Source organism: Ascaphus truei, chromosome 4, assembly GCF_040206685.1.
Source record: "Ascaphus truei isolate aAscTru1 chromosome 4, aAscTru1.hap1, whole genome shotgun sequence".
In the NCBI taxonomy this organism is placed as follows: domain Eukaryota; kingdom Metazoa; phylum Chordata; class Amphibia; order Anura; family Ascaphidae; genus Ascaphus; species Ascaphus truei.
The window spans coordinates 150,093,531-150,121,005 of NC_134486.1; the positions used below are offsets into that span (position 1 = coordinate 150,093,531).

Below are 27,475 nucleotides of genomic sequence, written 5' to 3' on the forward strand. Positions count from 1 at the left end.
AATTAAATCTATATATTGGGGATGCAGATGGTAAATAATAAATCCCAAGTTGTATATTGCACACAAAAGAGACTGTAATATAGGTAATAAATGTAGATGTGAACAGATCTATATAGACAAAATAATTGATATTAGAAAGATTCAAATAAACAACATAACCATTAGAGAAAATGTAATAATCACATAATAGATATATATTGTATTAAAAAGTCAAAATATTTGTATCAATATATAAAAGTAATCATAATTAAAATTTTATGTAAAAGGAGAAAATCCTATCCCAAGAAATGTTTCAATTCACAATCAGTATTTATACCCCTGGGTGATAATGACCCGAGGGTATAAATCCAAAACATTTCCCTTTTATTGAGGGCTGCATCTCTGTTACCTCCTCAAGCATGTTTAGGAATGTGTTCTAAGGCACTAAATGTAAAGGTACTAATAGAACCTAATGAATAAGTAGAAAAATGCTTGGATACAGGTAAACTAAGATCATTCTTTTTAATGGAGCGAAGATGTTCATAAATCCTGATTTTTAAGGGGCGTACAGTCCTGCCTATGTAAATACTTCCACACATACAATTTAATTTATAAACAACATAATTGATGGTACAGGTCATAAATTGTTTAATTTTATATATTTGTTTACATTCAATGCTTGAAAGGGGTATTGCATATTTACAATAATTTGTGGAACCCCTTTGGAAAATTCTGTTTTTGTTTATTTAAGTTTGACATAAACAAACTTGGGGAAAGATGATAACCAATTGTTTTTGCCTTTTTATAAACAAACTTAGGGGTGTTTTGTAGTAGTGTAGTGTAGATGTGCAGGGGGTCTCCGGAGCTGAACCGCGTTGGTTTCAGGTCCGGGGACCCCCTGCTCCCCGAGATACAGCCCCCTTTATGAGGTGCCGGTATCCCTCTGCATTTAAAGGTCCCGATCACGTGACCGTGGCCTGTAAACCAAGCAGAGGGATACCGGCACCCCCTAAAGGGGCCTGTATCTCGGGAAGCAGGGGGTCCCCGGACCTAAAACAAAAACGTTTCTGCTCCGGAGACCCTCTGCACATGTACAGTATAAATAAAACACTTATAAAAATAAACACTCGTTCCTTACCTTAGCGGCTATGTGCTATGGTAACGAAGCAGCATTTCTGTATTTTAATAATATTGTACAGTGAGCAGGGGGTTCCCTGAGCCAGAAATTAATGCTCAGGGGACCCCCTGCTCCTGCACAATATTATTAAAAATACAGAAATGCTGCTTCATTACCATAGCTGAGAGACGCTAAGGCAATGAAGGGGTTAACCCACCGTGCCCGCTTTATTGTGGGTAGCGGGGGTGGGTGAAGGGGGTATTTGGCCCTTGGTCTGAGTTTAGGACTTGCGGGGGGGTTGCGGGTGCACTTAACCCCTTCACGGCCGTAGCAGTTAATACCGCTACGGTCATGAATGGGTTAACCCCTCCCGCTACCCCCCCGCAAGCCCTAAACAACCATCATTGGGGCTAATACCCTCTTCACCCACCCCCGCTACCCACAATAAAAAAAATTCACACATAGCAGCCGCCCAAAAAATAAATAAATAAATCTAAATAAATAAATAAATACATGAATATAAATAAATACATTTAAAATACATTTTTATTCATAGTGTAGATGTGCAGGGGGTCTCCGGAGCTGAACCGCGTTGGTTTCAGGTCCGGGGACCCCCTGCTCCCCGAGATACAGCCCCCTTTATGAGGTGCCGGTATCCCTCTGCATTTAAAGGTTCCGATCACGTGACCGCGGCCTGTAAACCAAGCAGAGGGATACAGGCACCCCCTAAAGGGGCCTGTATCTCGGGGAGCAGGGGGTCCCCAGACCTAAAACCAAAGCGGTTCAGCTCCGGAGACCCCCTGCACATCTACACTATGAATAAAAATGTATTTTAAATGTGTTTATTTCTATTCATTTATTTATTTATTTATTTAGATTTATTTATTAATTGTGCTGCTGCTGTGTGTGAATTTTTTTTTATTGTGGGTAGTGAGGGTGGGTGAAGGGGGTATTAGCCCCAACGGTGGTTGTTTAGGGCTTGCGGGGGGGTAGCGGGTGCACTTAACCCCTTCACGACCATAGCGGTATTAACTGCTACGGTCGTGAAGGGGTTAAGTGCTCCCGCAACCCCCCCGCAAGTCCTAAACTCACACCAAGGGCCAAACACCCCCTTCACCCACCCCCGCTACCCACAATAAAAAAATTCACGCACAGCAGCCCCACAATTAATAAATAAATATAAATAAATAAATACATGAATATAAATAAATATATATGTATATATATACAGTATATATGTATATATATACAGTATATATATATATATATAATAACAATCCCTATACATATATATATACTGTATATATATATATACTGTATATATATATATATATATATATATATATATATATATATATATATATATATATATATATATACATGTAGAGGTATCAGTACCGTGTTAGCCGAGCTTCAATAATCAAAAAATAAATAGATGATACCGTTCTGTGGCTAACGAAATGCTTTTATTTGTGCGAGCTTTCGAGATACACTGATCTCTTCTTCCGGCGATGTTACAATGAATGAAGCAAGGATAACTTAAAAACAGTGTCTCTTGGAATGTTATCTGTGCTTCTCCTTCCCCCGGTGTGGATGTGTTTTATGGCTAGAGGTGTCAAAGGGTAACTGAAAGCAAGTGAAGAAAGAGTGTGTATGTGTATCAGTGTGAATAAAAATGAATGGAGAGCCCACAGTATAAACAGTGCTCTACACAAGGTGTGTGTGGAGTGAGAGGGATATAAATGGTGTGGGTGGGTGTGGAAATGTGAGAGTTTGTAGCACAACTAAAAGTGTGTGTGGATACTATGTGGTCCCTATTGGTGTATATGGATGGAAAAATAAGGAGTATTAGTATGTGTGAGAGACAGCTGTGTGTGCATACATATAGCACAGTATGTACAGACATGGCCTTTAGCGCTCATGGGAAGAGAGTTCGCTAGTGTCAGTAATGACTCATAAAATTTCGATCTCTGTTTAGGCCACTGCTAAGTGTCCCGAACAGTTGCATAAATTTGTATTCATGCAACCGTCTCTCTTTCGGGGTTTTAAGATTACCTTTGAGTATGGCAACCCTCAGATCGTTCATCTTATGGCCAGAGTCAGAGAAATGTTCGCCAACAGGACTGTCTCTTGTTCCGCGTGTGATGCTGTGGCGATGCAGGTTCATTCTCTTGTTTAGCCCCTGTCCTGTCTCCCCTATGTAGTAGCAGCCCCCTGGGCATTTCATGCACATGATGAGGTACACGACATTGCTGGAGGAACAGGTGAACTCTCCTCTGATTTTGTATTCCCGATTCTTGTGTGGTATTTGTATTGTGTCCGCTGTGTAGAGCATTGCGCAGGTTTTGCATCTTGGGTCCTGGCATGGTTTTGTCCCGCATTCAGTTGTACTGCTGAATACTTTACTCCTCACCATAATATTCTTGAGATTATGGGGTTGTCTGTATGATAATAAGGGTGCTTCAGGGAAGACCTGTTGCAGTCTTGTATCTTCCTGGAGGATGGGTTGTAGTTTCCTGGCGATCTTGCGTAGGTCTCCTAGGTGTGGGTTATATGTGACCACCAAAGGAACCCTGTCGCTTGTCTCCTTCTGTTTGTATTCAAGGAGATCACTTCTTGGTATTCTGGTGGCTTTGTGAATTTGCTGGTCTACAATTCTGTGGTTATATCCACGGTTTATAAAGTCTGATCTCAAGGCTTTAATCCGCTGGTCTCTGTCTGCTGTGTCGGAGCATATCCGGTTGTATCGTATGGCTTGACTGTAGATGGTTGCATGTTTGGTGTGTGTCGGGTGGAAGCTGTTGTCCCTCAAATAGCTGGCTCTGTCTGTAGGTTTGCGGTATACAGAAGTCTGTAGTTGGTTGTTCTTTATAGTAATGGTGGTGTCTAGAAAATGTACTTCATCCGGGGAATGGGTGAGTTTGAGGTTGATGGTCGGGTGGAAAGTATTGAAGTTGTCATAGAACTGTAGGAGGTCCTGTTCGCCAGAGGTCCAAATCAGGAGGATGTCATCGATGTAGCGAAGGTATGTAAGGGGTTTCAAGTGACAGGTGGACAGAAAGTCACTTTCCAGTTTTGCGCAGAACAGATTGGCATACTGTGGCGCCATCCGAGTACCCATAGCGGTCCCGGTTGTCTGGAGGTATGTGTCATTTCCAAATGTGAAGTAGTTATGGGTCAGAATAAATTCAATGCATTTAGTCGCTGTCTCTGTGAGTGGCTCCTGCGATCCCAGAAAGTATCTGCAGGCTGAAATCCCATCCTCGTGGGGGATGTTTGTATAAAGTGACTCTACATCCATAGTTGCTAGTAGTGTTCCTGTAGGGAGGGGGCCAATGGCATTCAGTTTGTTTAGCAGGTCGGTGGTATCCTGGATATAGCTGGGTGTGTTCCTGACAAGTGGTTTTAGAATGCCCTCCACCCAGCCAGAAATATTCTCGGTAAGTGTGCCAGATCCAGAGATAATAGGGTGCCCAGGGTTACCCTCTTTGTGAATTTTAGGGAGCATGTAGAATGTGCCAGGTTTTGGGTTAGCTGGTATCAGGTCCAGAATTTGTTCTCTTGTGTGGATCGGGAGTGTTTTAATGATCCTGTTGAGTTCTCGCATGTATTTTTTAGTTGGATCCTCCTGCAGTTGGGTGTAGTACTTTGAATCAGAGAGTTGCCTGTGTGCTTCCCGCAGGTAGTCTGTGGTGTTCATTATGACCACTGCTCCTCCCTTGTCCGCAGGTTTGATTGTTATGTTGTGGTTGGCCTTTAGCGATTCTATGGCTCTCCTCTCCATCAGTGTCAGATTATATGTTTGTTTCCTTTCTTTGTCCAGGATGGTGGTTTTGGCGCTGTGTCTGAAGCTTTCAATGTACCGGTCCAATGTGGGGTTGCGCCCAGTTTGTGGGATCCAGTTTGATTTTTGCTTCTCCCTGCTCATGTGCAGCGGCTCTCCTTCTGCAGTGTTGGCATAATCTTGGTTGTGTCTGTCATGGAAGAACTCCTTAAGACGCAGCCTTCTGAAGTATTCTTCTAGGTCACTGCACAGCTCAATCTTGTCCATAGGCTTGGTAGGGCAGAATGTGAGACCCTTTGATAATACTGAGGACTCTGCTTGATTAGGTGTGTAATCTGAGAGGTTAACAGTGCAGTCCTGTTCTTGGTGACTGTCAATGTTTGTATTATTAGTTGTTGTGCTGGCTGCTGCAGAGTATCTCATTCTTAGCCTCAGTCTGTGCAGTTTCTTTTCCTTATTGCTAATTAGACCCTTCAGGATCTATATATATATATATACTGTGTGTGTGTGTATATATATATATATATATATATATATATATATATATATATATATATATATATATATATATATATATATATATATATATATATATACAGTATATACACACACATGATGAACCAATATACAAATAAATGTAGAAGGGTTATCAAAACCATACTGTCCTACAAATAACACTTCTCCATACAGACACACTACATTACAATGAATTTCCTTTAATAATCCTAACTGATCTTACAATCTAAATCATCAAATGACAAAGAAAAACCTCACATTCCAATCAATACATTGCATTTACATTGTATTTATGATGCATAAAATCTATGCACCATATACATTCTGCAAATGAATCTGAACAATATCATTGCAAGCAAAATACAGATAACTCCAAACAAGTCAACTATTTTAAGCAATCAAGTAAACAAAAATCAATATATAAGTACCAACCAGAATACAAAATTTAAAACCAACGCTAACCCTTACCAAGGATTACATCTATCTAATTGTAAAAAACATTATACTGTACACACATTGAAGCATTGCAATAAACAACATACAGTACAGTACATCCCCTGTATCTCCCTGCCTTGAGTGTAATCTGTGTAAAGCCCCCTTCCCCCTAATGTTTCTGTTAAATCTCTCTGCCTTGAGTGTAATCTGTTTAAAGATCCCTCCCCCCTAATGTTTCTGTTAAATCTCTCTGCCTGTGTTGCTGTGAGTACAATTTATGTAAATGTGGGGAGGGGGGGGGACCCGATGTGCATACTGTGAGGTCTAACCACCCTCACCCCCTACCCACATACCGTTACCCCCCCCCCCATCCTGGCCATGGCCTCTCCGCTTCTGCAAAACAGACACAAAAATTAAAACATACAAAGTAATGTCCCCTAACCCCTTAATCACCATAGCGGTTATTAACCGCTACAGTCATTAAGGGGTTAACCCACCCTCACCCACCACTCGGGATGCCTACATACCCTCCCACACTAACCCCCCCGTGAGTCCTAACCACCCTCACCCAGTACCCACAAGGGAGGCCTACCCACATACCGTTGGGAAAACACCCCCCCCACCCCCAGTACCCACAATAAAAACAACACAGTGACCCACAATAAACATCATTCTATTTCTTAAATACATTACCCACCCCCTGTGCCCCCCCATAAATACATGATTTATCCTTTTACATACAGGGTTCATAACGCAGCCCCACGCGAGTCCCCGGTGGGCTGGCGGGGCATCTGGACAGACCTACAGGGTACCAGCAGCCCTTTTTAAACAGGTTCTGGAGGCCTGCTGGTGGGTCCCGCCAGCACCATGGCCCCCAGGTGGTCTCCTTGGGTCACCGTGGGCCACAATTGGGTCCCCATGGTAGGCCCAAGGATGTCTGGGAGCCCCGGGTCAGACCCACAGGTGTCTGCGGGGCCTCAGGTGGTTCCCACGGGGGTCTGGGGAACTCACGGGTGCTCACTACGGGTCCGCGGTGCCCTCACAGAAGTGGGACCACACATCATCATCCCCGCACCTACGGGTCGGCGGTGACCCCCACAGAAGTGGGACCACACAGCTTCATCCCCGCAGACTACGGGTCGGCGGTGCCCCCACAGAAGTGGGACCACACAGCTTCATCCCCGCATGTGTCACCCGTGGAACCACCAGCCTGATACCCGTGAGATACCCGAGGAAACCACAGGTGGTCTCCAGAGGTCCCACGCAAAACCACGGAACTAACCCTGAATGTAAAAAAAATAAACCTGGCCTATACATTCAATACATACACCCCCCCCCCCCCCAACACCTACAGTACAATAATGTGCAAAATAACTATTATCCAGATATGGATAATAGATTAATTGCCCATTATTAAAAACATTAACTAGCATATTCAAATAAATAAAGTACTACTGACCTCATCAATACGAAGTGTCCGTCGCCAGCAACATCCTTGTCTTGTCCACAAAATACATTGCCAAAACAAAGCCAATACATTGCAATTACAGCCAGATATCAATTAACCCCTTAATCACCTTATCGAATAATAACCGCAAAGGTAATTAAGGGGTTAAGCCACACTGGCCCGATACCCACCCTTCACCCATGAATTTGTACAGTGGCTTCATCATGCAACTATATATACAGTACAGTATATATATATATATATATATATATATATATATATATATATATATATATATATATATATATATATATATGGAAAAAAGAACAAAAAAGAAGAAAAAAAGAACAAAAAAGAAACAGGCGCACACCTAGTGCATTACCACAATAAAAATTTATTGGATGAACATAAAATCTAACAAATGGCCACTCACAAGGATACAGCAAATAAAAGCATGTATGAGATAGGCTCTCATGTGCCTTGCAGCTCAGTCACCAGCGTCCGTCCGCAATCAGTGGCGTCGTCACGTGGATCAGCCTCGCGAACCGGAACCGGAAGAGGGGTCTTTCACCTTCAGTGCTCCACCAAATCGGTCCCTCCGGGAAACAGGCACCCCAGATGTATAATAGTACAAGGTAGCAAGCCGGGAGAGCAGCACACGGGAGCCAAGAGTTCTCAGTCAACCTGCATCAGTGTTTGTGGGCAAATGGCGGCCGGACTCTAGCCACGCCCTACGCGTTTCGTCATCAAATGGCGACTTCTTCAGGGGTAACCCTTCAAGCATATGTCCTTAGTATTTATAGGGAGGTTAACAGCAAGTAGCCAATAAAGCTTAATTGAATTTAAAGCAATCAATTGAATCAATTACACATATGTATAATTAGAACCTGTAAAATCAATTTCTAAATATTTTGAGGACCCCATCGATGTCCAAAGAGTAACATGCAAACTATATATTGAAACAACATAACTGATGTTCTGAATGTGCTTGATATTATTGATGATGTGAATACAATTAATAAGTGGAATATGACAAGCTGAATCAATAGACAAACAGCACTACAAGGTGCATAGTAATTAAATATAAGGATTAATTGCATTCAGACATTCTAGAGAGTATATTTGAATAGAACTATTTATATGTTTAGTAGAGTCAGATCTATTGCACTTGATTATTAGTGACATCTCAACTAGGGAGAACACAATTGAGTGAACCATAGTATATGGACAGCTATATAAATTAGCAATAAACATTTTCATTTAAATCAATTGTCTATTGATTCAGCTTGTCATATTCCACTTATTAATTGTATTCACATCATCAATAATATCAAGCACATTCAGAACATCAGTTATGTTGTTTCAATATATAGTTTGCATGTTACTCTTTGGACATCGATGGGGTCCTCAAAATATTTAGAAATTGATTTTACTTGTTCTAATTATACATATGTGTAATTGATTCAATTGATTGCTTTAAATTCAATTAAGCTTTATTGGCTACTTGCTGTTAACCTCCCTATAAATACTAAGGACATATGCTTGAAGGGTTACCCCTGAAGAAGTCGCCATTTGATGACGAAACGCGTAGGGCGTGGCTAGAGTCCGGCCGCCATTTGCCCACAAACACTGATGCAGGTTGACTGAGAACTCTTGGCTCCCGTGTGCTGCTCTCCCGGCTTGCTACCTTGTACTATTATACATCTGGGGTGCCTGTTTCCCGGAGGGACCGATTTGGTGGAGCACTGAAGGTGAAAGACCCCTCTTCCGGTTCCGGTTCGCGAGGCTGATCCACGTGACGACGCCACTGATTGCGGACGGACGCTGGTGACTGAGCTGCAAGGCACATGAGAGCCTATCTCATACATGCTTTTATTTGCTGTATCCTTGTGAGTGGCCATTTGTTAGATTTTATGTTCATCCAATACATTTTTATTGTGGTAATGCACTAGGTGTGCGCCTGTTTCTTTTTTGTTCTTTTTTCCAGATATCACTAGGGACTGGTGATCCCTTTGAAACGGGCTGCAAGAAACCAAGGACATTTCCACTGGAACAGGACTTTATGTATTGAAGGTTTTTTATTATATTTTTATCTTTTGACAATTTTTTCTATATATTTTTTATTAATAAATACATTTTTTAGATTTTTTATATTTTTTCCTTTAGGGTTTTTTGTCAGGAGATTGCATTGCCATTTGTTTATTTTAAAAGTTTTATCATAGTGTACTAGCCCTATCTAGCTGCCCCTTCAAGCCTATCCAATTAGCTATTGTCTCTCCCACTAGTAATTTATAATTAATATTTATAATTAACTGGTTATTTAGCGGCGCTACTTCATATTGTTTTTTTGTTATATATATATATATATATATATATATATATATATATATATATACAGTATATACACACACATGATGAACCAATATACAAATAAATGTAGAAGGGTTATCAAAACCATACTGTCCTACAAATAACACTTCTCCATACAGACACACTACATTACAATGAATTTCCTTTAATAATCCTAACTGATCTTACAATCTAAATCATCAAATGGCAAAGAAAACCCTCACATTCCAATCAATACATTGCATTTACATTGTATAAATGATGCATAATTGTGACCGAAATCCAATTAGAAATATCCTTCTCCATGACTGGATGGAAAAGCAGATTCTGTGGTAAAGGGGCAGTTCCCATAGATTCTCCAGATGTGGAAGGGATGATCATAATGCAGATTGCCACGGGTCCTATTGTAGATGAACAGTTTCCATGGATTTTCCAGATGTAGGGAAGATGATCACTTTACATTGGTCCACAGCAACCACGGACCGTCAGTCTTGAGCAGGAATGCTGGTTCACAGTATCAGCATATATGGGAGGGACAGAGTGAAAATCCAAGCATTAGAAAATGTACAGACCAACGTGTAAGAAAACAAATCAAATCAGAGGGGCAATGGTTATAAAAACATAGCAAATCCGAGATAGTCATTGAGACCACGTGGTATCATGGTGCCCAAATGCACGATCCATCTGCACTCCCTCCTCAGCAAAGCCTTCTCAAGGTCACCGCCCCGGGTGCCGAGAGAGACTCTGTCGAAGGCGAATGCAGAAAGGACCGCACTGTCGGACCCATGACAGCGCAAAAAATGGCGCGCAACTGAGCTAATCTTCTTACATGAATCTACATCTCTTTGCGCATTTTTGATGTTGCGAGTATGTTCCAACACGCGAAAGCGGAATTCTCTGGTGGTCATGCCCACATAGGCAAGGCCACAGGGACATTCAAGATGATATACTACTCCCTTGCTTTTGCAATTTAAAAACGAGAGTATCTTGTATGTGTGTGTTTTGTTAGAATTCTTGAATGTAGATGTTTGATGCATGTGTCTACATGCTGAGCACATGCCACATTTATAGAAGCCCAGCTTGCGTTGTTGGGACAGGAAGGTAGGGTAGGCCTGAGGGACGTAATGGCTACGTGTCAGTTTATCCCCTAGGTTGGGGGATCGCCGACTTGTCAGGCTCGCATGATCGCCAAGTGTGTTCCTGAGTTCAGAATCTATCATAAGGGTCCCCCAATGTTTTTGAAGAATACCCCTAAGATCTGACCACTGGCAGTTGAAGGTGCTGATAAATCTAATTTGCCTCTTGCCCTTGTATGTACTGCACCGACACACTTTATTCGAGCAAATACCCAGTATGTACCTGGCAGATACCTGGAATGCGCCGCTCCTCACCTCTGACAAGCCCCGTTGCGTTTGCCTTCCCAGCCTGGGTTCATGCCTGACTGACGGGCGGCTGATCTGTTAAATGATAATGATTAGGATTTAATAGGCTGCAATGCTTCGCGTGTCTACCAGATGGCATAAATTCATGAATTGTAATGCAGTATATATATATATACTGTGCAGTATTGCAGCCAGCGGGAATAAAATGCTTCAATCCCTGCCTGGAAAATGCCTCAATGCACTCGGGCAGAAAACAGTCACAAACCTCAATACACCCGGGTATACCCGAATTCGTGGGACTAGCCGAGCTCGAATAAAGTGTGTCGCCAGTGTAGGTCTTACTTGCAATATATATATATATATATATATATAAAGCAACTGTAAATATTCCTGTATATTCATTTGCATGTCTTAGACAGGTCTGCAACCCTGTCTTTAACCATTATCACCCAAAAAACAGCACTTCCACTGCAGCAAGGGATTCTGGGAAATGACATGCAAATGAGCACACAGTGCCACTTTTTATCTCATGCTCACATTACGTGAGCAACCCTTAGTCAATGCATGCTGCTTTAAACACAGCTTTCAAGCAAGGACTTGGGAGATGCAAAGTCAGTTAACCCACTCACAGACATGTTTCAACCTTGATGGGTATCATCAGTGTGAGGTTGGCTTGCTGACATTTGCTCAAATGAGATAAGAGTAGGTAATCACTACGACTATTAAGGTTATGGTGGGTAAAAAAGTGACTAAAACCCTCCACAGTAAAGCATAAAGTAACTGTAAATATTCCTGTATAATCATTTGCATGTCTTAGACAGGTCTGCAACCCTGTCTTTTACCATTATCCCCCAGAAAACAGCACTTCCACTGCAGCAAGGGATTCTGGGAAATGACATGCAAATGAGCACACAGTGCCACTTTTTATCTCATGCTCACATTACATGAGCAACCCTTAGTCAATGCATGTTGCTTTAAACACAGCTTTTAAGCAAGGACTTGGGAGATGCAAAGTCAGTTAACCCACTCACAGACATGTTTCAACCTTTTTTTTTTTTTTTATTATTATTATTTGCAAAGATAACGATTAACATATTAACAACCAGTAAGTATCCCTTTACAAAAGATAATAAACAAAAAACATCACTATACATTCCTTATAATGCCAAGACAAAACAAACTACACAATGGCAAAATAAAATTTCCATTTTGTACTAAGTAACATTCAAAAGGAAACACAAAAACAACCACCCGAAACATTACATTTTATACTTTCTGTATTTCCCTTTCTTTAAGGACTCTTTCTACTTGCTCTAACATACCCCGTGCCTCTGCATTGTTCTTTGCGATGCCCTTTAGAAATTCACAGAGTTTTTCTACTGTAGCGAAACCAAGTTCTTCCCTATACTTCCTCATAGACTCTGTTTCCACTCCTCTTACTCCCTGTCCCTGACCCCCTTTACTTTCCCAATTCTCTCCACTTCCACTCTCACTTCTACTTTCCCCCATTACCTTATGTTCAGATGCTTTCACCTCCCCTCCTAAGTCCTCCTTTTTTTTTGGTTCTTTCTTACCAACAGCTGTCCTCTTCCCTACTTCTCCTTCACTCACACTCTCCTTCTCCCTCACCTCTCCCCTAGCCTCTTTTATTTTAACCCACTGTACATGCTCCTTTTTTAATTCTTCATATTGCTCTTTTGTCAGCTGTTTTCTCTGGTACATCATTTTTTCCAATCTTTCTATAATCTGTTCATCACTACTACCCCCATGCTGCTTCCGGAAAATACCCACCCAAAACCGAACATCTCCCACTGCATCCTCAAAATAGGTCCATTTTCTCTTTTAGGGTTACTTTCCCTGATATTTTTCCAACTTTACCCCCTACACCCTTCTTTCTAGGCTCCACTTTACTTTGGCTATCATTATCTTTCTTTGTTTCTATCCCTTGCGAAGACATGTTTTCACTTCCACTAACAACAACCCCTTTACACTTACTCTTTCCCTCTTTGCCTTTTCCACTCGCACCACCAGAGCCTGCCTTCTCTTCTGTTTCTAGCGCTTCCCTATCTAACTTCTTATTTTCCTCTTTCCCTTTACTCACAGTCTTTTCCTCTTCCCCACTCCCGTCAATACTGGCCAAATCCAGCACACAAACCTTTGCCTTCACCACCCTATTTTGCCGTAGCTCACTCTTCCCCTCCCCTTCAACTGTACAAACATCATTGTCACTTTGTAAACTACGTTTTTGCGCCCCTTTCTTGGGTCCGGTCGTGTCCATTATTTCCACTTCCACCTCCCCCTCTATTGGGCCACTCTCTACCATTTTTTCCCTTCTTAAATCCTCCTCATACATTGCTGTTATAGCCGGATCAATCCCTCCCTCTTGGGAACTCTCCATCTCACAAATTCCCTGACCCTCCACTGTCTCTTCCTCTTCTTCTAGCACAATGCCCCCTTTTGCTGACAGGGCATATGACCTTTTGTGCACTGCCTTGCCAAGTGTCCTTCCTCTCCGCATAGATGGCATCTCTTAGGGACTCCACAGTTGGCTGCAGTATGTCCCTCTTCCCCACAATTACGGCACACAATTCCCGTTTTCGTGCAACCCTCCTTTGTATGTCCATAAGTGTGGCAATGCCTGCAATATAGAGGCTGTCCCGGGTAAAACAAAAAACCTCTGTCCCCTCTGATATTGAACATGGCCGGTGGGTGCGTCACGCCTCCTGCACATGATGGATCCCGTCTGAACCGTACACAGAAACGTCTCTTCCCGTTAAACATGCCATACGGGTTTTTAAGTTCTTCACCTCCTCTGATCATTTCACAATACCTTTTCAAAAAAGTCACAATCTCCTCTTTCCCTGCATACGGATTGTACATGTGAATTACAAGTTGTCTCTCCTCCAGCATAAAACTTAGAATTACCTTGATGCCATATAAGACCGGATCACCAGACTTCTCCTTGCACTTTTCAAAAGTGCACCAAATATCCGCTTCTTGATGACAGGTCAGGTCATAAATCCCCTGTGACTCGTTTGCCAATGTCTGTAACATGTACCAATACGCTGTTTGACACCAATAAAGGAAAAATATTTAAAAAAAAAAAAAAAAAAATCACATTCACTGTTTTTAATGTTACAGATGTGCTCTAAAACACAGAATCTTAATTCTCTAGTTGTCATTCCAATATATATCATTGGGCATGAGCACTGTAGATAATAAATTACCGCCTTAAACTTGCAGTTTAATTTAGACCTAATTTCATATCTTGTGAGTCCCTTGGAATAATAGAAATCCATGCTAGCCTGCATATGATGACAGGCTGAGCATGAGCGGCATGGTGTAAAGCCATTAATATGTTCCCTTGTGAGGAAGGTGGAGGATCTGCCGGGGGTATAGTGACTATTGACCAGTCTGTCACCCAAATTGGGTGCCCTGCGACTAACCAAATTGACTCTTTCACTCAAAATTTGTTTTAAATCCACATCAGTGGTGAGGATGTGCCAATGTTTTTGAATGGCTTCTCTATACTTACACCAGTTGCGATCATAGGTGCCGATGAAGCGTATGGTCATATCCTCTGTTTTAAGTTGTTTGTCACCCACTACACCTGTCAGGAGTGAAGTACGAGATCTTTCTTTAGTTTTTGATCTACCCTTACCAATGGTTGATCTGCTGTAACCCCGTTCCCGGAAACGTGAGGTCATCTCTCTGGCCCTAACTTTGAAGGTCTGTTCTTGTGAACAGTTCCTTTTTAGACGCAGAAATTCACCCGCCGGCACACCTCGTATTTGGTGTACCGGATGGGCGCTGGATGCATGCAAGATTGAATTAGTTGATGTATTTTTACGGTGAATATCCGTACTAATACTTCCATCCAGATCGATGTTTATTCTTACGTTTAAAAAGTCAACAAAGTCAAGACTAATTGTACTGGTTAGCTTGATGTTCAAACTGTTGTGGCTGAGGCCCATGATGAACGCCTTGAGGGCCGATGGTGACCCATCCCATATGATAAAGATGCCAACTCTGATGCCACACTGCGTGGAGGACTTCATTTGATCGCGCTAAGGACGGACGCTGTCGGGTGCATTGCTCAAAGGTTCCAGTTGGACTGATAACACGTCACGGGACGGTTCCTGCATCGGTGGTGATGATTTTTGTCACAAATTGCTTGTTAATAACTTATTCTTTGTAAGTGTTTTTAATCCCCCCACCAACCCCTTCCCATCATTAAATGTACAGGATCACACTATGGGGCGTGCGCTCTCTGTCTTCTTTTTGTATCTATAGATTCTGCCTTGGAAGTGGTTCTTCCATTTGAGAGCTGCCGTGGACCCTTGGATTCTGTATTATTTCCTGTATCACCTATCAGGACTCATTTTGGGGTTTGGACTTTTACACTTGGACTGTTTATTATTTTATTATTTATTTTAATGTATATATAAATAGAGTGTATATTTTAATTTGTCAGTATTAACTTTTTATTTAACACTCATTATAGGATTGTTTCGTAATTTGTATTTAGCACTTAAAAAGGGTTTATTATATTTTTATCACTGGTTTATGAGTGGCGCTACTTTATTCACTTCTTTTTATACATATATATATATATATATATATACACACACCACACACGTGTGTAACACCCCTATCCCACTCGGCAGCCAGATATAGGGTGTACAGTGAATGTAATAGAAATAACCACAGTTCTTAATGCTGACAGGGATTTACCTGCTCAGTTGTAGTTAGCTTAGTCGGTTCCTTAATCTTCCCTGCGTCTGTTAGTGAGTACAGGCCAAGCCTGTGAGATGTCAAAGGTAGAATGGGCACCAGGAACTTTTCAGTGAATCTTTTCTTTAGTGCAACAACGTCTCTTCATCAAGAGCAGGACAGGGGTTCAGTGCAGGCAATAAATGAGTTACATCCGCAAGCCCTGCCTGCAACATCCCCACATGAGAGAGGGTAAGGAGGGGAAAAACAGAAGCGCGGGGAGACCGGGGGTTACGTGACTACATCCTCCCCCTGGTGAAAACCTCAACGACCCCGCTTGAACCAACACATGCACAACAACATTATATCATTTAAAAAAATGCAATTTCTGTGTACAACTTAACGATCATCTTTAAATGAGATTGTACATTTCTACAAACATAATTATCACGGAGGCCAGCTTAGCTTTTGCTGGCTGCTGAGACTCATAGTGAGGTGCCCCTAATGAATCATAAGCCACTCTAGTGGGAGGTCGTCTCACTCGCTGGCTTCTGCGAGTCTCAGTCTGCATCTCTTCATCTTGGGAGAGACCATCATAGGCTTGAGGCCTGGACTCTCGTGTAGAGGGTGAACCAGTTTGGGCAAAGTCTCTTACTAACTAAACGCACAAAACTCGGGCTATTAGGATTTAACTGTTGATTTGATGACTCGCCTGTTGCCTGTACTTGAGGCGCAGGCCCTTTACCCATTGCTCCTTCGGGAGGTGCCCACCAATCTCTGTTGGAAGTTCCTTCCAGTGAATCTTGAATAGTCTCAGCTGTGGAAGCGGGATTCTCTGTAAACTCTTCAGATTCACGATCGGTTACTACAGTCTCTGGTTCTGGATCACTCTCTCTCAGTTGTGGGATAGGTAACAAGTGGTTTCAGTGCCAGACCTTTACCCTGCCATTCACATCGCGTATACGATAGACAGGGAGGCCCGGCATTTGAGATTCTACTTTATAGGGTCCCTCTCTCCAGCGATCAGCCTGCTTATGCTTGCCGGGAATCCCTAAATTGCATAAGAGAACTGCGTCTCCAGGTCGTAACTCTCGATAGCATACTTTGTGGTCGTAGCTCCTTTTATTGTTGGCATTTAGTCTAGCTGTGGCTCTTTCTGCTAGCTGATAGGCATGGTGTAGACTATCTTGCAGTCTTATCACATATCTATAATGGGCCATATTGGGCACCCCATCGGTCGATACCCGCAGGCGGATGTCGACCAGCAATCTGGATTCTCTCTCAAACATCATGAAGTACGGCGTATACCCTGTGGACTCGTGTCGAGTGCAGTTGTATGCATGCACCAAGGCCTCCACATGTTTGCTCCATTCTCCTTTTTTGGAATCTTTCAGAGTGCCTAGCATATCTAGCAATGTCCGATTAAATCTTTCAGGGAGCGCATCTCCCTCAGGATGGTAGGGAGTGGTCCTAGATTTCTGAATATTTAACAGCGTTAGCAATTCTTTGATAAGCTTACTCTCGAAATCGCATCCCTGATCGGAGTGCATCCTATTAGTGCACAAAATATTTTTCCCACAGCACTTTGGCCACTGTGGTAGCTTTCTGGTCTTTGGTCGGGAATGCTTGTGCATAGCGGGTATAGTGGTCGGTCACTACTAGCATATTGCCTATGCCTTTTGAGTCTGGCTCTATACATAAGAAGTCCATGCAGACTAAGTCCATTGGGCCAGAGCTTTTGAGATAGCCCATTGGGGCAGCACGGGTAGGCAGTGTCTTTCTCTGAATATACCGTACGCACTTCTTGCAATGTTGTTCCACTGACTCTCGCATTTTAGGCCAGAAGAATCGTTCTCTTACTAATCCAAGAGTCTTATCTACCCCCAGGTGTCCATGACCATCATGTAAGGATCGTAGGACAAGTCATTGTAGATGCCTAGGCAGGAACAATTGTCGTCGATCAGGATGATTGTGGTATGGAACAATCCGACAAAAAGGAGGCCACGATCAATTTCAAATTTGTCCCATTCTCTTATGAGGATTGCAAATATGTCTTTGGGGACCATTTTCATCATAGAGGGGTCATGTTTGTGGTGAGCTTCACAGACTGCATTAGCCACTGGATCACTGGTTTGAGCTTCCAAGTGAATCAGGGTGGCAGTATGCATCCGGAAGGGCCTGGGGTCGGCATCCTAATGAATCCACTACTCGCAACTCTGAGAACGCCACCTTATCTTCCACTACTGCTGCAGTAGAGCACATCGCCTTCATTCCGGGTCCAGGAATCTCCTCCCAAGGCCCGTCATCAGACATAGTGCTCTGCCCCGGTCTTCTGGATAGTGCGTCCACTCCTATGTTCAGCGGCCCGGGCTTGTATTTTTATGTCAACTGGTAGTTAAATAAGGCGACCAACCACCTGTGACCAGTGGCATTCAGTTTGGCAGTTGTTAGGATGTAGGTCAATGGGTTGTTGTCTGTTCTTACTTCAAAGGAGACCCCATACCCCAATCGTGGAGCTTTTCCACTATTGCCCACTTGAGGGCGAGAAATTCTAATTTGTGAACCAGATAGTTCTTCTCACTAGGAGTTAAGCTTTGGCTCACATAAGCCACTGGACGCAGACCAGCAGGGTACTTCTGGTGTAACACCGCTCCAAGCCCATTGAAGCTGGCATCCACATCAAGACATAAGGTTTCTTCGGATCAGCATAGGCCAGCACAGGAGCTTCTGTTATGCTTTTCTTCAGCCCAATGAACGCCCTTTCGCAGTCGGAGGTCCATTTATCTAAAGGGTGTTCTTGGAGACGTAGCTTTCTGTCGAGGCACCTATGGGTAAATCTTGAGTAGATTATTGAGAGCCTTGGCCTTGCTAGAGTATCCTTCAACGAATCTTCTATAATAGCCACAGAATCCCAAGAACGATCGTAACTCTATTACATTATCGAGTCTTGGCAGTTAACCACGGCTTCTACCTTGGCAGGATCGGTGGCCACTCCTTCGGCAGAAACTATGTGGCCTACATACGAGACGGAGGTTCAGCAAAACAGACATTTATCTATGGATAGCTTCAGGCCTTCCTTACCCAACCTATCCAACACCTTCAGGAGACGGGCCTCATGTTCTTCAAGGGTCTTCCCAAACACGATTATGTCATCCAGATAGACGAGACACTCGCACAGGTTCATGTCCCCGATTGTTTTCTCCATCAGCCTCTGGAACGTCGCAGGAGCACCACAAATACCTTGAGACATGCGGGTGAACTGGTAAAACCCCAACACGCTGAACCACTGGCTGCCAGACAGCGTATTAAGGATCTCCTCGATCCAGGATAGTGTGTACTGATCGGGGATGGTACGTTGATTCAAAGTACGATAGTCAATGCACAGGCGGACGGACCCGTTCTTCTTCCTTACTATCACTATTGGAGAAGCGTAAGGACTTCGTGACTCCGTCACTATGCCGGCCATTTCCATCTTGTTGATGACATGCCTTACATCATCCACATCCCTGGGAGCAATTCGCCTGGACCGCTCTCGGAATGGAGTGGCATCGTTCAATCTGATCGTGTATTGAGCGTTACGGCTACAGCCCACATCCAACTCACTAGTAGAGAACCCTTCTCTGCGAATCTTCTAGCTGTGCACTCAACCGCTTCTTCCATTCTTCAGAGATAGTTGAATCTCCAAAATCAAACGGCAACCCTTCGTGCTCTTCTTGGGCGGTGGCAGCCTTGACCTGCACTACTGTCTCCACGGTTGTCACTGGGTATATCTTGCCCAGTCTCTCTCCAAATTCAAATGGCAATGGGTGTAGGGAGACGTTTTGCATGGACACCGTAATTTCCTCAGGAATAGCTGCGGTCCATTCCCTCATCTCCGGCACCATCTTGAGATCATCTTCAGGGGTGGTCCCCAAGGAGAACAAGGTGTCTGCAGTGTCTCGGCCCCAGTATCTGACTACGGTGGTCATGTGCCTCACTCCCCCTGATGGAATCTCTATCAACCCTTTCTCGTGATTGAAGATCTCCCCATATTCTTCCTGGGAAGCGACTCGTAAGCATTCATCCTTGAGAACTGGAGGAAGCTGCAGTTTAGACAGAGGTAGTTCCCCTGTCTCCTGAAGATAGGTTCTGATCATTGACCTTACTACATCAGCATTCGTTCCCAATATGATGGGAGTGCTTGGGTGTTCTTGGGGCTCGGGACAGACCAGGGCTTCCAATCTCATTGGGTGAATCCGATTAGTGCTCAACTGGGATATGTTGATCTGCACAGCTATCACTCCGTCGATGGGATAATCCTCGTTGCTGAGGCCCCACAACTTCATCTTTTTAGCCGACTGTAGGGGCAGATGGCTGAGGTGTTGGTTGTAGAATATCCAATAGATAATGGTCATCTGAGACCCAGTGTCCATCAAAGCTGAGGCATAGACGCCTTCCACAACGACTCTTATTATAGCAGTGGGTCCTACCCAAACAAAAAAAAAAGAGAATGATCAGCGCTAATGCTTACAATACAATACAGTAACAATATGAATTACAGTGATTACCAAATAAAACCTTTAACTTAAAGTTGAGGCTGCCTAGGCAAAACGAGATTAACACAAATCAACAAAAACAATGAATACAGAGAGCCGGTGCCTCCAAGATAGAAATATAAAATCTGACCAAATATAAAGTCCAATCAGAGATGGCAAGCAATCCTGAGGGGAATCTTCAATGAAGTCTCACGAGGATGACAAACACACATAAATAACAAAGAAAAAAAGGAAAATCATAGTGTAACTCAAATAACAAAAAACAAAACACTGAAAAAGATTAACTAAAGGATTATTATAAATTTAATATGCAATTAATGAATGTAAAATAAATGTCCGTTGGGCTAAAGACACTAATAAAGCAGTATCATCCAGTAGGAGTACAATTAGAATCCTACTTACAGCAAAGCTTTATAAAACCCATAGAGTAGCTGTCCTTTAAACCAGACCAGGAACCTCTGCAGAATGATGAAATACCACGACCTCCAGGGCTCCACGCTGGCACATCCTCCACTGCGACTATTTGGCGGGGTGACTCATTGAGTTCTACGGCCCAATTGCGGACCTGCTGCTTGGACAGAGAGAACATTCTGGAATTTGGTCTATCGAATAGGGCACCCCAGGTCTGAATCTCAGCAGCGCCTCCAAATCTAGCGGGTGTACCCCGGGGGTACTACAACTACGTGTGCTGCTGTCACCTGTGAGGCTAACAGGAGGTCTGAACCTCCGCCACTGGGAGCCTGGGGTATACTTACACAGGATGCAGCAACTCCACTAATGAGGGATCCCAACGTGGTGGGAGTGTTCCCTTACCAGACCAACAATACAGTAAATACACACAGTTGAATAAAACAGTCTTTACTGAGCATGTATTATAACTTCTGCATAACTCTCAGTGCATAAACATCATTGCATCATTTATCATAATTATCTTGGTACCACCCCACATGTCAATCATGGCGTTACTCCACATATTAGTCATTGCATCACCCTTTACCCTTGGTGTACCAATGTGCCAGGGCACTTAACCTCTGAGTGTCCACCAGCTATACAGTTAATGTGAGTGTGAGGGATAGCGCTTCCCTGTGTTGGGGCCCGTTGGTGCACTTATAGTACCTCCCTGGTCATAGACCTGACCAGAATAATCCTGGATGACCAACAGCTCCGCAACGTGGTCCCGATGTGCTGCTCCTTGCAGGAATGAGTACACCGTCTGACTCCCCAGGGAAGGGATCCCCAGCCGTATGATCCCTTTGAGAACAGTCTCTGCTATGGAGTCAGATACTCTTTCAGCTACACGCTGTACTGACAGTCAGGCACTGTCCTGCAGCATCTCTCTCTCTCTCTCTATGAGTTTAGTGAAGGAGTTCCTATCTTAAGGCAGTTTCCTATACCATACAGTAATTCTCTACAGTGTCTCAGGGGACTAACTGGGCCCTGGGGGTTTACCTCTGGCCTAGTCCCTGGAGCACTGCTCCGTGGACACTACCTACATCTTCAGTGTCCAGGTCTTGACTGTCTGCTTCCTGTCCCAGCATGCAGTACTCTTTTCTGATCCTCCAGCAGAATCTTGCAGCCCTACTGGCTCCCTGGTGTCAGGTGGTGTCTCTGCCCCTGAGCATCATGGGGCTTGTAGTCCCGTCTGCCTCCTCTAGTATTAGCAGCCTCGTGCACTCTCTCTAATGGCCACCGCTGTCCCTATCTTATGCACAATTCTGAAATGGCCGCTCTGACTCGCACTGCGCATGCGAGCCCTGAGAGTGCGCGCGCGCATGCCAACATGGCGGCGCTCCCCGGAGGCAGCCGCTGGTGAACCCGTCACCTTGCCTGCAACATCCCCATATGAGAGAGGGTAAGGAGGGGAAAAACGGAAGCACGGGGAGACCGGAGGGTACCTGGCTTCACATACATAAAATATTTACTTTTTTCTATGTAAACAATGTACATTTTATTAATCAGAAACTTTTTATTTTAATATACTGTAAGAATACACCAGTGTATATTGACAGGAACATATTCCAATTAAGCTCTCACTGAGCGGGTAATGCGAGAAGATAAACTGTCAAGTGTTTTTAACCTGTACAGTGCCCTTATGAGTACATGGTACATTATGGGACATACACATTTTCTAGGGGCGAGTGCCCCCCTTCTCCCGTCCCCCCACTTCCATTTACGAAAGCTTGGGCATGCCTGGAGAAATCATATCACTGGACCTCCGTGACTGTAAAAGTTAAGGCAGTTTAGGCTACTTTGTTTGGAACAGCAAGACAAGAGACAATACAGGAAAAAGGGGTGTGTGGCAATGTTATAAAGTACTTTGAAGAAGTTGTGTTTTTAGTGTTGTAATAATTATAGTGATTTATAGATGCAATCCCTGACAGCTGACCAAAAAACAGCATTATCTAAAGAATTCACAAATGCCATTGCCTGCCTTAAACAAATGTAACAATGCATAAAAACAACTATTTGGATGCTTTTGTTCCTTTGGAAAGTACACATTTATTTTCTTCTCTGAATGTGGGAGTGTTAGTCAATCAAGTGTTCTCTAACTTTACCCTACTTTTTCCTCATCAGAGAAGCAATAAGCATAAAGGGAAGGGGGAGAGAGATTGTGCAAATTGTTGTTGAACACACGCAGAGGGAGCAGCCAGAGGAAATGCAACCCCTCCCATACCTCCGCTTACTTAGTTTCATACACCAACACTTTGGTCGGAGGAATGAGTGCCCCATAATCTAATTTGTTACGTTTCAATTATTTTCCAGAACACAAAAAACTTGGAAACCTGACTGTCACCGTGAAGAAAGCTTTCCCTTCTCCAAACGCCCTGCAAGTTCTCTATCAGCGCATGAAATACGAATACGAATTTTACTACTATGTCAAGGAGCAGTTTAATTTGCTGAAGCGCAAGTTTGGACTCAAGTCTAACGTGAAAACACCGCCCAGTCAAGAGATTTCAATTCCCATCCCCATGGAGACAGAAGAACCAGCAGAAGAGGAGGAGGATCAAAATGATGAGAAGTGGTTAGAGGACATTTATAAAAGGTGATGCACCCACTGTGGTGCCACAATCATCTGTCTGGTGCCATTCCTTAAGAGGTTTTTTTATTGTTAAAAAATATCCTTAAGGAACATAGATAATGCTGAATGGCATTAACACAAATTCCCACATGTTGGGTGTTAGGGAAATACCCGATTTTGCGGGTTTTGTTTACTTTTATTATTTTTTGTTGTTCAGTGGGATTGATGGTAGGTTACAGAAATATAAACTGCAGAGCATTCATTTGAAATGTTGCCAGTATTTGCATTTTGCAGGAAATGATAAGCTCAATCAAATCAGTATTTCTCTAATGGGGGAACATACAGTACAGAAAGCGGCTACATAGATAGAGACATACTGCACATCTGACCTTATCAGTCTCTCCTACAGTATATGTCACATTCCCCTTTTTGACTGTTCCAGAGGCTTTTTGACTTGTGAGCTTGTCTCCTTTTTTTTGTTGCTCTCTGTTATCCATGTCTGTCTGTGTCCCCAGTACTCTGTTTTGCTATCTATGCCCCCAATTTCTCTGCGTTTCTATAATGTCTTTTGTCCGTCATCAATCTTTTTATTCCTATGAATGCACTTGCACACCTGCAATCTGTGATCTCAGATCAGCCTATTGACTCTTATGAACTCAGTTGAGTTCAGCCGGTACCCCTCATGTCTCTGTGTTCTCATATGTCTTTGGTGTCTAAGATGTCTCAGCATAACAACAATACAGGCACTAGATACACACATCAATGTATATAGATAATGAGATACATATGTATATAGGCATTATACAACTAGAAACAAGTGCATGCCATATATGTCAGGGGCAACATGGAAAAAGATAATGGGCAACGTTTGGATGTCTATAGATAGAGATGCTCAGAAATCAACCAGGAAATTCAAAAACAGAAGACGTGTTCACAAACCAAGAAGTTTATTTACGAACATCTCACGGCTGCAAAACTGAGGCAAAACAGTGCAAAGTGCAGCACCATCTTTATGAAGGAAAAACAAGCTAATTGAAAACAATTTGAGGGTTTTATTTGATAAATCTGGTGCAATTTGTTTGCACTGGTTTATCGCCCAGTTTTGCAGTCGAGACTTTAGTCAATAACACCCTATGACTGTTGAATACATACATACTGTATATGTATCAAGGCAAACATTTGTGTGCGAAACAAAGCTATTTTGTGTGTTTAAGCAACTCTTAATTCACATATTTGTATTTCCATATTTTTTCCCTATTCTGTACAGACAGAAATCTCACTCGTTTGGTGGTCTTGATTAGCAAGTGTGTTACTTTTGAATATGAAATAAGCTACAAGAGTAAAAACATGACATTTATTTGCCTTAATCAGAGGCAGAAGTAGGTATTTTTGTGCCACAGGGCCCACCAACTGCACCCTGCCCCACCAACGTATAGAACCCTCGCTCTCCCTCCACCCCCCATCTCTCTCTCTCTCCTTCCCAGGCCCTGTCATCCTCTGCTGGACCTGTGACCCCTAAGGGACTGGCCAACTTCCCCGCTCGCCCTCCTCCGCTCTAGTTCACTCTCTGGCCTTAATACATCAAAATTAAACTTCCAACTGCCCAAAATATTGAGATTTGAAGGTTTGACGCAAAACACTGAGACTCCATGAAGTCTATGAACATAATATTGCTGACAATGAGTTTGACCGACAACAAATAAGTTTGATACCTTAAAAATTGGTGCAACTCAACAGGTCTGTGAGCATATAGATTCCTTGGGGGGAAAACCCTTGCTGGATAACGTGCCAGGCTTTACAGACCTGTACAGAATCATTACATATGTTTATCCAGATAGACTGCATTTTATTGTCCCGTCCACAGCTCTCTTTTCCAGTGCAGCAGCCTGAGAAAAGGAACAGAAAATAATACAGCTCAACCCCGTTATAACGCGATCTGTTACAACGCGAATCCGCTTATAGTGCGATGCAAGCGTGGCTCCAATTGTTCGTAATTATGAATACTTTACAACACGGTTATTGGTATCTTAAATACTTTATTGTACAATTCACACAATGGTACATTATTTCTACCGCGATCCGCTTATAGCGCGATGGGATTCTTTGGACCCAAAGCACAGCGTTATAAAGGGGTTGAGCTGTAATAAGACACGTTATATTATAAACATTATAAGAAATAAGTAACACTTTTTATATTGTGGCATTCTACTATTTGGTGCATCTACTCTACCATAAAGAAACAAAGAGGGAAAATAGGAATCCTCCTATACTTCCAGTGGTTTCTGTGAAATTACTATAAAGAGTTCGTAACAGACACACTGTGCATATGATTTATATTTTGGAGAGTGCAGAGGTAGCAAGACTTACTGTTTTTGCCACCATTGCAAAGCTGCGGGATCGCAGTTCTCGGTGCCAGAGAATTATTGCTGTCGGGGGCTCCGATCCAGAAGCAACAGCAGTACCCTCTGCAGCCGCAGCTCCGAAGACGGTAAATCCTGCTACATCTCTATAGGAATATATTTAAGTTTACGCTACAGTAGATTCTGATTTCCTCATTGCAGGGTGGGCTGTCAAATAAATAATGAAACGTCAGAGCTACAAAAAATGTGATTTGTTGTAATAAAATGTCTAATTCACATGCTCCGATTTTGAATACCTGAACGTTGTACCCTAGAATATGCCTGTATACCTAAAATATGATTTTGTAGCACAATTTGGGGTCAACCATAGTTCCCAGAATCCTGTGCACCACAGAGTTTTTATACTGTTTATGTAATCGTGATGATGGCAGCAGCCCTTGGGGTAAGGCAAACAGTAGAGAATATTTTGTGCTGAAGGGTAAGAATAATGCTTCACCTGCCTGTGCTAAGAATTATTGAGAAAAAAATGTGTACATAAAGAGATGACCGTGTAATATTATGAGAAAACATTATTTTGAAGATTGCAACATTAAGATGTGCCCTAGTACTGCTAGTTGTTAGTTCAACTGGGAGGGAAGAAAGAAACAACAGTTTTCACTAAACTGCATCTAAAAGCACTGCTACCTAATATGAAAAATAGGAAATGGTTTAAAAAAAAAAAAAACAACAGTGTTTATCTACTTTACTAACAGTGATAACCGCATCTTCAAGGTACTTAATCATTCTTTCATTCTTAAATGGCACATAAGCTTCTTTTGTATTGTTATTCCTCCAGAATTTTTTATCTTGAAATATATTGTACATTTACATATATTAATTTAAAAACAATATGAATATAAATTCCACACTAGGAGTGATATATTTATTGTGAGAATATTAGAGATGCTGGCCGCTTCGAGATTTATGTTGTTCATTAAAATGATTTTGCTTAGGATACATGACTGTTTTTTTCCAACCAGTATTAAATACCTGATCCATTATTAACCCTTCCCAGCAATTTTTCTTTTTACAAATGAGATGTTCTTTTAAGGTGATTCCGATCTCCTTTGTGTATGCGTGACTTGTATGTGCCTTTTATGTTGCAATCTATACTGTATATCTCTCTATATATAGTAATCCTGCAGTCACATTGCAAGATCTTGTGAACCAGATTAAGGCAGGAAACTCTGTATTTGTAACGCGTAGCTCACCACAAATGAAGCTCGACCGCGGTGCTGAGGTAGGGGATTGGATAACGCTGACCCACAGCCACGCAGGCGCGCCTAAGATGTAGATTAGTCGTTCAAGCCAGGTCAGGGTTAGAGATTGGAGAATGGATAAGGTACTTGCCAAGTTCAGGAGCGGAGAGTTTTGGATCATCGTAGTTTGTAGCCAGGTTCAGGATTGGAGAGTATCGGATAGTCGGGGTACGTAGCCAGGTTCAGGATAGGAGCATATCGGATCGTTGGAGTACTTAACCAAGGTCAGGACTGGAGAATGGTTGTACAAGCCGAATCAGGAGTGGAGAGAAGCGGAGTCCAAGGAGCTAGCAGGGTTCAGGCAACAAGAGGTTAATCAGCAAGCAAGGCAAGAATACAGGCACAAGGATGTGGCAAGGCATGGCATCACAATGACTATGTTCAGCAAAGACTGGTTGTAGACTGAGGGTATATATAGGAGGAGCCTCCAATAGCCAGCCAGGGTGGAACCAGGAAGTGCGAGTCGATTGGCTGCTGGTGCACACAGGTGTGCCCTATGATTCAGCCTAATCGGGGATGAGGGTGGAACTGGTCGCGTGCC

At 42.8% G+C, this 27,475-nt stretch overlaps 1 protein-coding gene across 3 annotated transcripts in view; it reads left to right on the top strand.

Moving 5' to 3' along the window:
- Positions 1 to 26,662, top strand: part of UST (uronyl 2-sulfotransferase) — an 858,732-nt gene extending 832,070 nt beyond the window's left edge. For all 3 annotated transcript variants that reach the window (XM_075596675.1, XM_075596674.1, XM_075596673.1), the window contains one exon: positions 23,021 to 26,662. In XM_075596675.1, coding sequence (XP_075452790.1) covers positions 23,021 to 23,304 — 284 coding nt within the window. In that variant the 3' untranslated portion in view covers positions 23,305 to 26,662. The remainder of the gene's footprint in view (positions 1 to 23,020) is intronic.
- The last annotated feature ends 813 nt before the right edge of the window (positions 26,663 to 27,475 follow it).